The following is a 16,763-nucleotide window of genomic DNA, read 5'->3' as shown; positions in this document are numbered from 1 at the left end:
AAATCAAAAATGGTCGATTAAATCTTCGCGTATTTCTAGATCATTTGGCGCGATTCTGCTCTAGACTTAAATGAAGGTTTTCCATAAGCAAACGTAGAAGCGGCGAACTTGGCAAACAATTACTATATGGCCTTTTGACGCACTTTGCGACGCTAGGGGCAGCAAAGTTCACAGAAATGGTTGTAATATTTTAGTTTTTCCTGTTGGAGCTTTAGGGCGTTTTTTCGCGTTTGCCGATGAGTGATCTTGATCAGTTTTTTTAGTAGTCATTTACGCAGTATTATTTAAAAATTGTATTTTTTTGTTAAGTGGTTCGCACCACTGCTTTTGCTGGCATTTTGATAGAACCTTCTTGCAAATTTTCCACAAAATTGTGAATAGTCGATCAATAAATGAGCCGTTGAGATCAAAAGTGGTACATGTGCCATTAAGTAAATTTTTCAGGAGACGCGATAAACGAAAACACTCAAATAGTAAATTATTTTCAACATTTTTTTCCAACATAACTGCACTAAATCATTGCTGGAAAGGTTTCAAAAGACTGTACATGAAAGTATAACGAGTTCTGGTTGAATAACTTACACAAACTTCAATGGAAAAACATGTACCACTTTTGTTCTATGGGAAAAATAATGACAACCAGAAAACGTTGAGAGCAAAAGTGCTACATGTCCAGTGTAAGCACGAAGGTTGCATTATAGCTCTCTAATCTTAAGACATAGAACATTCATGTCTTCAACAGAGTTGTCCAAGTGATTGAGTACTATAGAATGATGATCTGTTTATTAAGGAATTCTGTCTCTTCGTGGCGCTAGTGTATATGTATTTGGTAGCAGCATACGAGTTGATGCTGAAATAGGTAAAATGCTTTCTGTCACAAAATAGCACTTTTGCGCCACGAAGTGAGAAAATTTCAAAGCAGATCTCCATCTGAAAACTGAAAGTACTCAATCACTTGACCAACTTTGCTGAAGACATGATTGTTTTACATCCTAAGATCCTCGACTTACAACTCATCTAACATGCACAGACTTGACATGTAACACTTTTGCTCTGAACGTAATGGTGATTATGTTAATTACCAAAAAATGTTTTGGCTATAACTTTGGTTTAGGTTATCAGATCTCGGTTTTTCTTGCATATTCTAGTACATTATTGCGTTCTGCATTAATTTATGCAAAAAAACCCAAAAGTGTAAAAATGGCACATGTACCACTTTTGCTCTCAACGGCTCAAGTTTTTAAGATCACGGATGCCATACGATGAGTAGTTTTGCTTTTAAAAAGTTTTTTAAGAAAAAAACACAGCTTTTTAGTTTTATTAACTATTGCGAGCTATCTATTTTTGCTACGCTAACCCAAAATCATTTTATTATGTCTTCAGATGCAATTGAAAAAATCGATCAACAATGCACGGAGGTTTTGATCCCGACAAGGTATGCAGAGCGATGGTGAGAAATGTTTAAGCAATCATTAATTTTGCATCCATTTCAGAACGACTCCGCTTCTTTGCGAGAGAAGGTTAAACTATCCAGAAACGAAAAATGGCGCATCTTGAAAAACATCACGACGGTTTCTTTTGCATTCATGGTTCAGTTTACGGCTTTCCAGGTAAGCTGTAATTGTTAAACAAAAGTACATTTTTATGCTAACTTCAGACATTAAATGGTTTTTGCAGGGAACAGCTAACCTACAGTCCTCGATCAATGCTAAAGATGGGCTAGGAACGGTTTCGCTTAGTGTTATTTATGCCGCGTTAGTAGTGTCCTGTATATTTCTACCCACGCTTGTGATCAGGAAACTGACAGTCAAATGGACACTGTGTGTTAGCATGCTCTGTTACGCGCCGTATATCGCTGCTCAGTTTTATCCGACATTCTATACGCTAGTTCCAGCAGGAATGCTAGTAGGTCTGGGTGCAGCTCCCATGTGGGCCAGTAAGGCTACTTATTTGACGCAGTTAGGCCAAGTATATGCTAAGCTGACCGAACAATCCGTCGAAGCCATTATAGTGCGTTTCTTCGGATTCTTCTTCCTTGCTTGGCAAACTGCTGAGTTGTGGGGAAATTTGATTTCCAGTTTAGGTACATACGAAATTGATTGTTTTTAATTCATCTCAAACTAAACTCGCTCAACCGTTCCGATCGGTAGTTCTTTCCAGTGGAGCCCATGGGGGCACCAGTGTGCACGATGACAACGCAACCTTCACGGATTCTGCACTGGATAAGTGCGGTGCTAATTTCTGTGTTGTTGAGACTACCGATAATGCTAACCTTCAGCGACCACCAGACTCGGAAATCTTCGAAATATCTGCAATCTATCTCTCATGCATTATTGCTGCTGTCGTGATCATTGCCCTTTTCATGGATCCTTTATCACGGTATGTTTCAAGTTAGGTAAACTTATGGGAGAATTAAATGACAATCATTGTTTTCAACAGTTATGGTGAAAAGAGACGTGGATCGATTTCTGCAGTTGAAGTATCTGGTGTTCAATTGCTAAGTGCAACATTTAAGCAGTTAAAGAAAATAAATCAGCAATTGTTGATTTTGATTACCGTCTTCATCGGTATGGAACAAGCGTTTATCGGGGCAGAGTTTACCCAGGCCTACGTATCTTGTGCCCTAGGAATTCACCAAATTGGATATGTTATGATCTGTTTTGGTGTTGTGAACGCCATCTGTTCGATCATTTTTGGATCAATTATGAAGTACATAGGCCGTATCGTTATTATCTTGCTTGGTAGGCGGTTTTCTGGGATGTCATGCAACATGCCGTTTTCGTGTTAAAGATAATTACAATTTATATTAATTTATTATTTCAGGTGCTCTTGTACATGGCGGGGTTATCATCTATTGCCTCTTTTGGAAGCCTCATCCCGATCACCCATTAGTGTTTTTCGCTATCTCAGGATTGTGGGGTGTAGGAGATGCCGTATGGCAGACTCAAATTAATGGTAAGTCATTATTTGATGACGATTTTGACATATTACCTAACATTTAATTCAACACAAACAGGTATCTACGGAGCACTGTTCCGGCGAAATAAGGAAGCCGCATTCTCCAACTATCGGCTTTGGGAATCTGCTGGTTTCGTGATTGCCTATGCCTATTCCACGCAGCTTTGTGCCCGTATGAAGTTGTACGTTTTGTTTGCGGTCTTAGCTCTTGGAATGGTAGGATATGCCATAGTTGAAATTCGACAGGCGGCGAAGGTGAGTAAAGCACATGAACATGAGGTACATGAAGTGCACCTATCACAATCCAAGGTTTTAGCATTTTGATGATGTGAAAGAAATGATTGAAACAAATATTCCTTTTTTGACAGTTTATGTTCCTATCAATTGAAAGTGTATTGGTAACAAATTAATAAGTTACACATTTTCCACATGATTTTTATGCAACCATATATTAGATGAGTCCACGCACCAACGTGTGTGTGAGAAAAAGTGTTTCACTTTGGTTTGCGTTATCTCGATAAACTCTCTGCACAAGTCAAACGTTTTTATGCATTTTGAGTTCTGTGCGATTTTTCCTTTAGTTTTAATTATTCAACAAGAAATTCTCGATATTAGAAATAATATAGACGATAATAGGTGAAGCGAAAACAAAACTGCCCATAATTCAAAAATTGGCTAATATGCCATTTTTACCAAAATCGTGAAAACAGTTTTTCGTGATGGTAAACACCCTAAACAAGGTCCCTATGGAAGCCGATTGTCAAAAAATACATTTGGGAAGGCAACAAATATGAAACAATTTTGGCTGATATCCAAAGTAATTGAGAAGTTGGCTAATATCCAATATGTTTCTACCTGTGGCGTGTTCACGAACCAGTGTATCATTACTGTACTTTGTTTCGTCTAACTTTCGAAAGTGTGTTGTAGCATGGTGGTTACTGGTGACAAGTAAGCGATCGTAAGGCCATTGCATCAAATTTGACTTCTCTACGAAGAATATATAATGCAACAAGAATTTATTTGTTGTGCCGCGAAACCCAATGATCAAAACGCGTGACTGTTTCCTTCTGTCATAAATCTACATTCTTAAAAATGCGATTCAGCTCTTTGATCAAAAGTTATATTCAAGAGAAGATTCGGATTTTGTTTTGGATTTGATGAGAAAAAATTAGAAAGTGGATTGTGGGATTATCATGAATAATAATATTTTCGTTATATTGTTATATTGTTGCACAAAACGATTGTCTCGTCGTCCTTTTCATCCTCACTTGTGCTTCAGTGTTGTTTTATTCAATTTAAAACCATTTTCACCACCAACGAGCACAATATAATTCACATCGTATGGATATTAGCCAAATTGCACACCGGTTTGTCAACTGACCTTTCGTTTATAATAGAAAAAACGGCTACTGCGTGAAAAATACTTGGCAGGTGGAATTTTCCTGCAGGTTTCTCTGTATCAACTCAACGGCAAGGTTCCAGCACATATGAAGGGTGATATACTCAATAATAAAGTTGTCATGGACAGTCAAAATACGTTGTACCGATGAAAAACTTTGAAATGCGTTTTTCTCGATTTGATGCCTATGGCATATTAGCCAATTTTTGAATAATGGGTAGAAATTGAACTTTGTTGGGAATGGAATCAGCTAACTCAGATATTTTTATAATAAAATGTGGCAGGACTAAAGTAAAAATGCTATATGATAAATAGAATATAGAATAGAATAAAACAAAATGATGAAAATGATCATTCTTAAATTAACTGCCAACGAAATTAAATTGAACAAATCAAAAAACAACATAGGCTAACAAGCATCAGGAATTAAATTGATCTTAAATCCTGAAGCCATTAGAAGAAACTAAAAAATTGGTTTCATTTCTGTTATTATTAACCATTGGGAATTTTCTAAGGCCCGAAAACTCTAATTTTTTCTATTAGTTTTTTAGTTACGATTAGGTACCTATATTAGTTACTACTTGTATTTTGTTTGCCATGTGTTTCTAAAACGAGGATATATCTTTGAATGAACAGAATGAAAAAGTATTCATACACTAAGGAATTTTGACGCTTTTGGCAGCTGCCTAAGAGATCGTTTAAAATGAACGTCGTGCATACTTGCTTGCTTGTACAGAAGTACTCGATCAGAAGGGCAAAACAAAATTGTAACAGAAGCTGTTAGTGTGTTATGATAAAAACCTTTAAGGTTGTGTTTTCAATTTGATCCCGTTAGGTGTTAAAATAACAGAAATTGTAACAAAAATGACTCTACTAGTATCAAACCCATATCAAGCTTTGTTACTAACGTATCAGCTTTGTTACAAAATAAGATAGCATATAGAACAGTATAGTAACAACCATTGTTAGAAATAACAGGTTTTGATAGAGATGAAAAATCTGTTAGACTTGTTTCAGAACAACTTCATTTCAGAATTTGTTATCATAACTCATTCAGATTCAGTTTCGTTATCAAAAGCATATGGGAAAACACAAAATCGTATCAAAATTTGTTATTTGTATCTCGTGTTGATGGAATTTTGTAATTTTTAGTTATGCTCTTCCGATCGGGTAGAGTTGAGATGGCTCGTGGTTTTTTATTCATGTTTAGAATCATTATCTTACTGAAACCGATTGGTAACTGGGGATACTCCGTCTCATGCAAGTAAAATTGACAGTCATTTTTTTATTTTTTTTATTTAAAGGAACGTCGACTGAAGAAGCTTGACGAAACACCCAAGCAGCAGCAGACCGAATCCGATCGAAAAGAAATCGAAGAGGATGATGAGAAGGACGAGCTTGAAGAAGACATAGTCGTCACCCATCTGTGAAATGGTACTACTCGCAACGTGATTCCACGCGCTACGTGGTTAGATGCTTCCGTTGAAGCATCGTTGAATGATTCCTATTTAGAATTACCTAACAATTATTTAAAGATTTAGAAGAAATGCATCGAACAATATTTGTGCTAGAAAAATTTATCAATTAGTTGATATGTAGTTTAGATGTGTTTATAACATTCCTGTGCTATTAGCACTGAGACACACTGAGGATACAAACGTGATCCTTTCCGAACAGCAGTTAGGCACCCTTAGTATATATAAAATGAACCTTGTCAAACCTTTGCATAGTAAGAACAGTCTTCGCTTAATACTAAACCATCAAGCCATAAAGAGCACATTTTTAGTTATACCTTCGTTGTATCGATAAAACAGGGATATTCGAGCTTCCGAGGTGGTAAATAGATCTCATCCAGGCATGTTCGCACCGTTCAACTTATTTCAAACGCATTTTGATGTCAGATTTTAGGAAAACAACTTACAAAAATACGTAAGTCCAGAATGCCAACGATGTTATTAAGAGAAGCATTGTAAATATATTAGTGCTATATGCAGCTGATACTACATTGTTTGTTGTTTTGTTCAAAGAAAGCATAGCGGTTCCCTGGGGAAAGATAGTACTTTTAGGGAAATAGTTATTATTCTTCTTGAAACAACACTCCGATTCCCATGGCGCTTAACATTTGCCAATTTTTTAAATAAAATATAGCATAGTCTCGTTGCCTCCGGTTGATTGCTCAAGTACAGTTACCTATTTTAACAAGTAGATTTACATCTGGCTCAGTGTCCAACTTCTGGTGATTATATTTAAAAAAAATTTAAACCACGTTTTATTTTACTGAACTCAAAAGGTAAATCGTTAAAATAATTCGTTTTATCAGAATGAGAGAATCTTCGCTCTTGCATTTGCCTTACAGTATCGATACTGCCGGTAACCGCAAGTCAGTCACATCTGTAATTTTGTCAATTTTGAGTTAGTATGGGATTTAAGCATATGGTAAATCATATAGGCAGAGCCGGATTTAAGGGGGGGCCCAGGGGGCCCAGGGGGCCCGGGCCCCGGGCCCCCACATTTTTGGGGCCTCCACAAAACGAGAAAAAGTTCTTTTCTCTATCAAAAATGAGATTCAATCAAAAGTTCAATTTACAGTAAGAAAATTTGAACAGACCATTTCAATCTGAAACTTTCCTTCAGTGTTATTTTTTCGCGAGCGCCAATATCACAACCACATCCATAAGATTTCACCTTCGATTCTCTTGGAATGACACACATTAACACACCATTTGAATCGAACCAGCGCGCATGGGAAATCAAGCAGGAAAGAAGATAATCCACAAGTTTTTTTAATACACTGCTGTTGATTCCGAAAATAAGTTTACCTATCCGAATCAGGGATACTAGATTTGCGTTGCAAAATGCAGATTTTCAGAGTCCGTGTGCAGATTTTATTGACCTGCAGAAGTGTGTAGGGGTAAACAGGGTAAGACCGCCCTGCGGGGTAAGACCGCCCACTGTAGTTTTACTACCAAGTTATAAAATAATTGAAAAATTTCATTAACGTGTCTATCACAGTATAATTACATAACATTTTGCACGTTTTTCTGTCATGATAGTGCGCGAACGGTCGCAGAAATAATCAAAAACAACCTTTCAGCTGGCAACCAGTCAATGCGCTATTGTTTTGCGGCAACGGGACTTAAGGTTTTTCAGTCTAAAAATCTATTGTTTTGTTCGTGAATATACGTTTAATCGCTTGCCTGAATCTATCTTCTTTCGGGAATATCGAAGGCCGTGAGTAATCTTGTAATTTTGACTACTTTTTCGGTCAAATATGAAAATGTTCCACTGGGGGTAAAGTCGCCCACTATACAAGGGGTGAAACCGCCACGTATCCAACTGCTTGTTGTTTTACTTCAAGACCCAAATGCCTCGACACTACAAAGGGAATATTTACAGGATCAGTAGAGCAACTTCAAGCCACATAAGACATCGATGTTAATCGACCATTTTCGATTTGGTTAAAGCTTTTCTAGTAATATATTTTAACAAGACTTATTTTTAAAAAAAGTAAACCTGTGTGAAAATGGTGTTAATGAACCAAAATAATTTTAGAGCCATGACGGTTTGTTTGATTGATATGACGTCTCCGGCAGAATTGAAAATAGTAGTTTTTTACTTCCGAAAAAAATACACACTATAAAAAAATTTAAAGAAAAGATATAAAAATAGAATTAAAAATATATTTTTTTTTTTCAAATATATTTGAAAAAATATGTTTTTGCCTGTAAAATCTACAAAAGGTAAGCTAAAATTTTATGGTTGTTGGATCATGGAGTAATAGAAATATTAATAGCTAAATTTTTGTGAAGAATTTTTTTTTGGACGGTTTGTTTGGTGTATAGAGTCGTTGATAATTTTGTTCTTCAAAAAAAAAAAAAACATAGAAAATTGAAAATATAAATAAACGAAAGAATAATTATTAGTATTTTTCTATACATAATAAGTCTTAAAAAGAATCATACAGACAGGTTTAATGAGTTTTAATTTTTAGCTTAAAGATAGGTATATTATGAATTCAATATCTTGAAAACCCCCAATTCTGAAAAATCTATTTATTTTGAAAACCAAAAAAGTTACCTAAACATTGATCTGAACTTGAATAATCAGAAAACAAAATAAGTTGAAACTTAGAAATTTTTTTTTTTCAGATTTTTCACAGTGTATATTTTATTTAAAAAGAAAGAAAAATACCATCCACAACATTGTCAGAGACACTATACCGATAAAATCAACCGTTTCGGCCCTAAAAATATTGTTTATCCTCAAAAAATGGTGGGCGATCTTACCCCGCTGGTGGGCGGGCTTACCCCGCATGAAAAAGATCTGCACATTTTCAATGAATTTTTAAAAATTGAAAAAAAAAACTGGAAAATAAACAAAAATATTTCAGTTCTTATTTTTTAAATGCGGGTATTGAATAGAAGAACCTCTTAGCGAAGAAAAAATGAAATTGCAGCCGCAACTTTTTTTTCTATAAACCGAATTGCTTAAGGGCGGTCTTACCCCGCTTACCCCTAGTTTTTTCCTAGGTTCTGTAGATTATTGTCAGCGTAGCCTTATATTTGCGCAGTCTTTCTCAAATTGTGTGCAAATTTTTGCTTGCGGATTGCATTTATTCGAATTGCGGTAGGTTTTTATTTTTCAGATATCAAGAAAAAAATTCCGGATTTCGAGCAGTTGCATACATTTATTTATTTGAGCCTAATGATCTCGAACGCAACTGGAGAAAGGTCTTTATCGAAGATGAAACTGATTGAAAATAGGTTGCGTACGACTATGAAGAGTGAAAGGCTGTCAAACTTAGCATTGTTAAGTTGAGAGTACAATATTCTGAAGGAGCTGAATGTTGATTATTCAATCAATAAGTTCTCTGCAAAAAAAAACTCGTAAGAAAAATTTCTAGCAAATTTTTGGTATCTTTTCAATGAGAAATAAGTGTTTTTAACTCGTACGATAAAAAAACGGGTTTGTTTTATTCTGGGGCCCCCACTGTAAACTGGGCCCCGGGCCCCCACAATCGTAAATCCGGCTCTGCATATAGGGTTAGTGGAGCTGATAACAAAGCAAACTTAGTGCTGTGCGCGTGCTGCTTTCTCCCATGAAATAAAATAGTGTAATTGGTGAAATGGCAAAGTTTGGTTTCTCCTGTTAACTCTGAATGAACTCTGAAGAAGGAGATCATCCGATCGCTTTTAGCAGGATAAGTACCGTTACATTTTTAAAGCTATTTGTTAGTTTTGAGATCAGCTGAACCAGACATAAAAAACACCAACCGTGAAGTTTAATTTTTCACGCTCGCAGCGCCACCGCCGGTCGCTGGCGGGTAGACAAACTAACCAAAAAAAGCTGCCCATGAAATAGATGGGGAGATGCATACGAACAAAATGAAATCTGTTAGTAGAATACGCCGTTTCGCTTGTATAGAGAAAGTTTAAGTATATAGTCAAACATTTATTAGCGTGAGTTAAAGAAATATATATATTCGCTTCCTATATTATTACAATTCATGATTTCTCTAGCTTTTGAACAACTGTTAAATATTCACATTTTTTCATTTGATCATGTTGAAATTCATAAGTGGACTTGACACGAGTTCTACTATATATTCGGATTTTGAATGGTTTGGCTTTTTTTAAATAAACTTTGTTTGTACAGTAAGATCTTTTTTACACGGTTTTTACAACGGGTTTTCAAATACCGCGGTTTTTTTTCTTTTTTTTTCACGTCGTTTTTTTAAATAATGTGGTTTTGCTCATGCTCATACTTAGTGGTTAAGGAAAAATATCGAATTTTTTACTGTCAGCATGTGGCACGCACCTAACATAAAGATCAAAGAATCGAAGCTAAAAGCGCCAAAGAAACGGACGCTTGGAGCGCCGTCTACTGGCGGATACTCGGGCATTATACGAAAGAAGCCCATTGACAAATTACATCGGTTTGTTAATTTTAAAATGTTTTCACATCTTTTAATATTGGTGTAGAAACAGAGATCATACGAATTCGATCGCTCGATTTAAAAACAGAAAGCAAATGAAACTAACCGTGTCACAAAGTTAGCTCAAACTGACTTGCCATTTCTCTGCGTATGATATGTGATACTTAAAAATGACATCACCAAAACTTCCGGCATCGGTAATATTTGGCATGCCGTTAATTTATTCATTTCAATTCTTTTCTAACAAATCCCCTAGCTTTTGACAAATATTGCTATACAAAAACGTTATTCAGTTGCGCTGAAATCGTGTATGGCGAAGTGACATTATCTTTATCGTGATTAGTTAGGCGTTTTGTGATTAAATTTGGAACTAGCATATGTTCCATTTGTACAAGTTTCACAGGCTTCGAATTCATGCAACTTTGCCATTTTACAGATTAGATGAGGAACATAGCTTATTCATTACAGTAGCGAACGCGTCGAGCTTGTTTTCGCAATAGGCGGTCTGTCGGGGATTTCGCGCGCACTCTCGTGGTTGTGCACAGTATTGCTCTTCGAGTACGACGGCTTTACCTTTCAATGATCGCACGGTGTAACAGTGAGATGTTCGGGAGGTCTTAGAGATTCCTTCCGAGTTGTTTTCTATCTAGCACCAACTCTCGAAAAATTATATTACAAGAGAAAAAACGCGTTGTAGATATTATATCCTCTAAAATTGCGGTCGGCTTACAGTTTCCGAATAAAGTTTAACGTTTTACGAAATAAAGCTACTCATTGATTCGTGAATGGGTAAATTAAGGTGTTCATGAGCAGAAACGCGTAGAGTCGTACGATACGTAAGGTAACCGAAATCACTTAACCTCCACGATTCGCTTGTATCCCGTCACTGCAAATATGATAAGGTTTTAAACATGCACATGCACCTGGCGCGCTTTCGTGAGTTCATATATCGAAGATCGCACCACTTACCTCGGGGAGGTGCGTGCATGTCGGGCTCAAAATCGGAAGAGTCGGTCAGTTCCTCTATTAGTACAAAACTCGTTATTCCCGTCGTACTCCTAAAATCCTTAATCAATGAAATTAAACGTCTTAGAAAAATAAAAGATAGGTTCGCGAAAAATATCTTAGTGGACGAGTGCCCATAAACATCCGGCCTCTAGTAACAACAAGTATCGAACTAACACCCCTTCCCTTCCTTCCTTTGATCTACGTTCTGGACCGGCAGGCGTCGGTACTGATCAGCATGCAGGGATTATTGGAGATGCACATCGAAAAGCTAAATCCCAAGCAGTAATCACTAAATTCGATTTACAACTCCAATCGATCCTGGCCAGTAACGAAGTGACAACCGGTGGTGATCATTCAAGCTCAAGCTCAAGTATGGGATTTAAGCATATCTTCGAGTGTATTTTCAGATTTGTCGATAAAAAATAGTGGTTTCCCGATCCGAAGGGAAAAACAAAACTTTAACAGAAGCTGCTAGTGTGCTATGATAAAAACCTTTCAGGTTGTGTTTTAAATTTGATCCCGTTAGGTGTAAAACAAAAATGATTCCACTAGTATCAAACCCATATCAAGCTTTGTTACTAACGTTTCAGCTTTCTAACAAAATAAGATGGCATATAGAACAGTATTGTAACAACCATTGTTAGAAATAACAGGTTTTGATCGAGATGAAATATCTGTTAGACTTGTTTCAGAACAACTTCATTCCAGAATTTGTTATCATAACTCATTCAGATTCAATTTCGTTATCGAAAGCATATCGGAAAAAACAAAATCGTATCAAAGTTTGTTGATTGTATCTTGTGTTGATAGAATTTTGTAATTTTTTAGTTATGCTCTTCTGATCGGGTTGTTCAACAAAAGTGGAAATCGATACCAAGTCAGATTGTCCCATTATGAAAAGTAACAGCAGGTCAGTCCCAGAGGAAAAATAAACGAAGGCAGTCCTACTGACAAAAAAACATGCGTAAAACAATGAAATAGATGGGAAGTGGAGAAGAGATGTTTGATATGATACCATAGATATGATACCAAAGATTCGATTTTATTGACCATTAAGTGGAACCTGTCCCGATCAGAAAGACAAAACAAAAATGTTACAGAGGCTGTTAGTTTGTTATGTGAAAAACCTTTCAGGTTGTGTTATAATTTTGATCCCGTTAGGTGTTAAAATAACAGATATCATAACAAAAAATAATCTACTAATATCCAACCCATATCAAACTTTGTTACTAACGTATCAGCTTTCTAACAAAATGAGATAGCACATAGAACAGTACAATAACAACCATTATTATTAACAACAGGTTTTGCTAGAGACGAAAAAATTGTTGGATTTGTTCCAGAACAACTCCATTTCATGATTTGTTATTATAACTCATTCAGATTCAACTTTGTTATCCAAAGTAAATAGGAAAATACTGAATCGTATCAAAATATGTTATTTGTATCTCCCGTTGATAGAATTTTGTAATTTTTTAGTTATGCTCTTCTGATCGGGGTGCTTTTTCCGCTTCTCAGGTTCCTTCAAAATGAATTGATCTTCGACACGCCGAGTGAATGGAGCTAACTTTACTGTTTCTCGGAAAAACGCGGCTTGACCAAAAGCGTCTATGTTCCAGAATCGATCGTGGATCTGAATCCTGTCATCCTCCCCAATCTAGTTCACGCACTCTAGTCATACTCTTCATTGAAGAGTCCTCTTTTTGGATTTTTTTCTTGATTCGCTTCTTCGTGGATCTATAAGAATAATCTTCAGTATCGGAAAAACATTCATCAGAATCCAGCGAATCGTTCAAAGATATCTGCGAAGGTAATGCTCGAGCCTCAAACGGATTTTGATCATCTTGACATTTGTTGTCAGATGAACTAACTGTAGTTGCATCACTCATACCAGTAAACAAAACAACCAGCACAGCGGTACGCAAAACTATCAACGCATCAACGCATCAGACAAAGAATTACTAGCCACAGCAAAAGTTCAATTCGCTGGGCCACCCTCATCGACCGACCATCCGATAGCTGCACTTTCTGCTCCAAAACTCATCAACTTCAGGAAAGAAGAAACTATCAACCCGTATCGATCTGAAAAAGGTACAACACGGAGCATTACTTTACAGTCAGAACCGGAAAATACTGCTCCGCTGCTAGATCCTATGCGTCCACCGATTGTCAGACTAACGGAGCAATCCGCTGCTGGTGACAAACGCTATCTGAAAGCACGGCTGCGTGATCACAAAATTATGGATACGGTACGAACTTGCCTTGCTTTCCTGCATGATCAGCCAATAACGGTATGCATTCGAGGAATCACCAAAATTAGTGCATCGGTGATGCTGGCAGCTGAAGGACTACCAACTGACTTAAACCTGCTACGTGAAATTTTCCTGGACGTACATGAAGAACTTGGAATATCACGCGATGACGCTTTAGCAGACCTGCAGTCTCATCGGACATCGTTATCCAGTGAACGAACACACCGCCTACAACAACTAAGAGAAAGCACCGACAAATTTTACAAACCGAGTTTTCGGAAATAACGACCCCTTTCGATGAGAAAGAAGAAGACTTACAGGTAACACTCACCAACCCTCTAACATCGTCAACCACCATATCCCCAAAAATTTCTTCACCAACACAAAATGCGACTGAAATTTTGGTTTATTGTCAAAATTTCAATCGCATGAAAGGCCCAGCCTAAATGAAACAAATTTACAACAATCTTTTAGGCTCATGCTTTTTAGTCATATTGGCGACTGAAACAAACTGGGATGAAAGTGTCAAAAGTGAATAAATTTTTGGAAATATGTTTAATGTATTCAGGAATGACAGGAATCTTCAAGAATCCGAAAATAAGTCAGGCGGAGGAGTCCTCATAGCGGTCTCTGTAAATTTTAATTCAGAAACTGTTGCTGCACCTAAATTCAATGAATTCGAGCACATTTGGATAAAATCGCACATAGCAGGTGAAACACACGTATTCGCCTCTGTGTACTTTTCTCCACATAACGCTAATAAAATTACGTATGAAAAGTTTTTAATTGCGCAGAAAAAATTTTATCTGAACTACCTCCAGAAGCGAAAGTTCACATCAATGGGGACTTCAATCAAAACACCGCTGACTTCATCTTGGACCCTGAAAACGAAAGCATCCTACTCCCAGTCGTTGGAGATAACATCACTTTGCACTTCATGTTTGACGAAATTGCTAAACTAGGTTTGAACCAGATTAACCATGTAAGAAAACGTTAAAATTGTGACCGAATCAGTTAACCCACTGTGGAAAAACGAAAAGTTTCACACAGCAATTGAATATTCTTTAATTTTACATGAATATCAAAGACCCAACGACTGTGAGTATGAAGAAGTCCTTGATTTCAAACTCGCGAACTATGCAAATATTAAAAACAAATTAAACTGTGTCAATTGGAAACAAATTTTTAGAGATGAAGGAAATGTCGAATCATCTGTTAGCGTCTTTTACAAAATTCTATACAACATCATCTCTCAAGAGATTCCATTGAAAAAAAAAAACGACGCCACGCTAACACTAAACATCCCGTCTGGTTTAACAAACAAAAAATTTAAAAAACCGCAAACAAAAAGCCCACAAAATTTTCAAAAAACACAATAGCAGTGAAAATCTAGCAATTTACTTGGAAATATGTGATCAACTGAACTTTGCAATCAGTGATGCATTTGAAGAATTCAATGCAAAAACTGAACTAGAAATTAAGTCTTGTCCAAAGAACTTCTTCAATTACGTCAAAACAAAACTAAAATCAGACAATTTTCCATCAATAATGCAACTCGATGAAAATGTTGGTGATAACTCGGAGAAAAATTGCAATCTCTTTGCAAAATTTTTCCAGGAAATCTATACCACATTTTCCGAAGAAAATCGCGACCGCGATTATTTTGCATTTTATCCAGAATATCCGAGAAACGTTGGTGTCAACCAACTTCAGGTACAGGATGTTTTGCAGGGTCTGAGAAATTTAGACCCTTCCAAAGGACCTGGACCTGACGGAATACCTCCAGCACTCATGAAAAATCTTTCGAAGGAACTTAAATCTCTTTTGTTCTGGCTGTTCAATATGTCGTTGGAAACTGGAGTCTTCCCAAATATATGGAAAAGCTCATTTTTAGTGCCTATTTTCAAATCTGGGCGTAAATCTGACATACGTAATTATCGTGGAATCGCTATTATCTCTTGCATTCCTAAACTCTTTGAGGCAATTGTCAATGAAAAGATATTTGCTCAAGTCAAAAATCGAATAACTGACAAACAACACGGTTTCTTCAAAGGCCGCTCTACATCCACAAATTTACTTGAATTCGTAGATTACTCATTGAATGCAATGGATAATGGGTACCATGTTGAAGCTCTTTATACAGACTTTAGCAAAGCATTTGATCGTATTGACATACCAATGCTACTTTTAACTGCAAAAAATTGGAATTGAGTCTGGTCTCCTGAAGTGGCTTGAATCATATTTAACAAACAGGCAACAAATAACAAAATTTAATGGAAAAAAGTCAAATCCCATTCAAGTTACTTCAGGTGTTCCCCAAGGCTCCCACTTAGGACCACTTCTTTTTATTTGTACGTAAACGACATTTCCTTCATCCTCAAAAACATTAAAGTTCTAATATATGCCGACGACATCAAGCTGTTTTTGGGAATAAAAAATCAAGAAGACATCAATGTATTTCAGAATGAAATCCACACATTTTACATCTGGTGTAAGGAAAGCCTACTTGAAGTAAATATAAAAAATGCAATGTAATATCCTTTAGCAGAAAATTAACAACGCCCAAAATTGTAATTGCATTAGGGGATCAGAATGTGAAGAAATGTGATAAAGTTAGGGATTTAGGAATAATCTTAGATTCTAAACTTAATTTCATCGACCACTATAACACTATCATACACAAGGCAAACAACATGTTAGGGTTTATCAAACGCTTCTGCTACAATTTTCAAGACCCGTACACTATCAAAACTTTGTATATTGCCTATGTGAGGTCAATACTGGAATACTGTAGCATTGTGTGGTCTCCTCGTCCTGGCGTACATGAAGAAGGAATAGAATCAGTACAAAAGCAATTTCTACTATATGCTCTTCGTAAGCTAGGTTGGACCGCACATCGTCTTCCGTCATATGAAGCACGCTGCATGTTGATTGACATTCAAACATTAAAAGAACGGCGAGAGTACGCGATGGCTTCATTTGTGAACGATATCGTTTCGCAGAACGTTGACTCAGCAGTACTACTTTCTAAATTAAACTTTTATGTACCCATTCGACATCTTCGACACCGTAGTTTATTTGCTCTTAACCATCATCGTACGGAATACGCAAAAAATGGACCTATAAATAGTATGATGAATTCTTATAATCAACACTGCGAAGCCATTGACTTTACGATGTCCCGGTATAAACTGAAACAGTATTTCAAGTC

At 36.6% G+C, this 16,763-nt stretch overlaps 1 protein-coding gene across 2 annotated transcripts in view; it reads left to right on the top strand.

Moving 5' to 3' along the window:
• The window catches only part of LOC129717989 (UNC93-like protein), a 37,168-nt gene extending 30,808 nt beyond the window's left edge, over nucleotides 1-6,360 (top strand). For both annotated transcript variants that reach the window (XM_055668348.1, XM_055668349.1), the window contains 8 exons: nucleotides 1,384-1,435; nucleotides 1,494-1,610; nucleotides 1,678-2,083; nucleotides 2,151-2,379; nucleotides 2,440-2,741; nucleotides 2,824-2,955; nucleotides 3,017-3,213; nucleotides 5,662-6,360. In XM_055668348.1, the coding sequence (XP_055524323.1) occupies nucleotides 1,409-1,435; nucleotides 1,494-1,610; nucleotides 1,678-2,083; nucleotides 2,151-2,379; nucleotides 2,440-2,741; nucleotides 2,824-2,955; nucleotides 3,017-3,213; nucleotides 5,662-5,787 (1,536 nt within the window). In that variant the 5' untranslated portion in view covers nucleotides 1,384-1,408 and the 3' untranslated portion in view covers nucleotides 5,788-6,360. The remainder of the gene's footprint in view (nucleotides 1-1,383; nucleotides 1,436-1,493; nucleotides 1,611-1,677; nucleotides 2,084-2,150; nucleotides 2,380-2,439; nucleotides 2,742-2,823; nucleotides 2,956-3,016; nucleotides 3,214-5,661) is intronic.
• Nucleotides 6,361-16,763: the final 10,403 nt, after the last annotated feature.

This window comes from Wyeomyia smithii, chromosome 1 (assembly GCF_029784165.1).
Source record: "Wyeomyia smithii strain HCP4-BCI-WySm-NY-G18 chromosome 1, ASM2978416v1, whole genome shotgun sequence".
NCBI classification, from domain to species: Eukaryota; Metazoa; Arthropoda; class Insecta; order Diptera; family Culicidae; genus Wyeomyia; species Wyeomyia smithii.
This window is presented reverse-complemented; position numbering and strand designations above follow the sequence as displayed.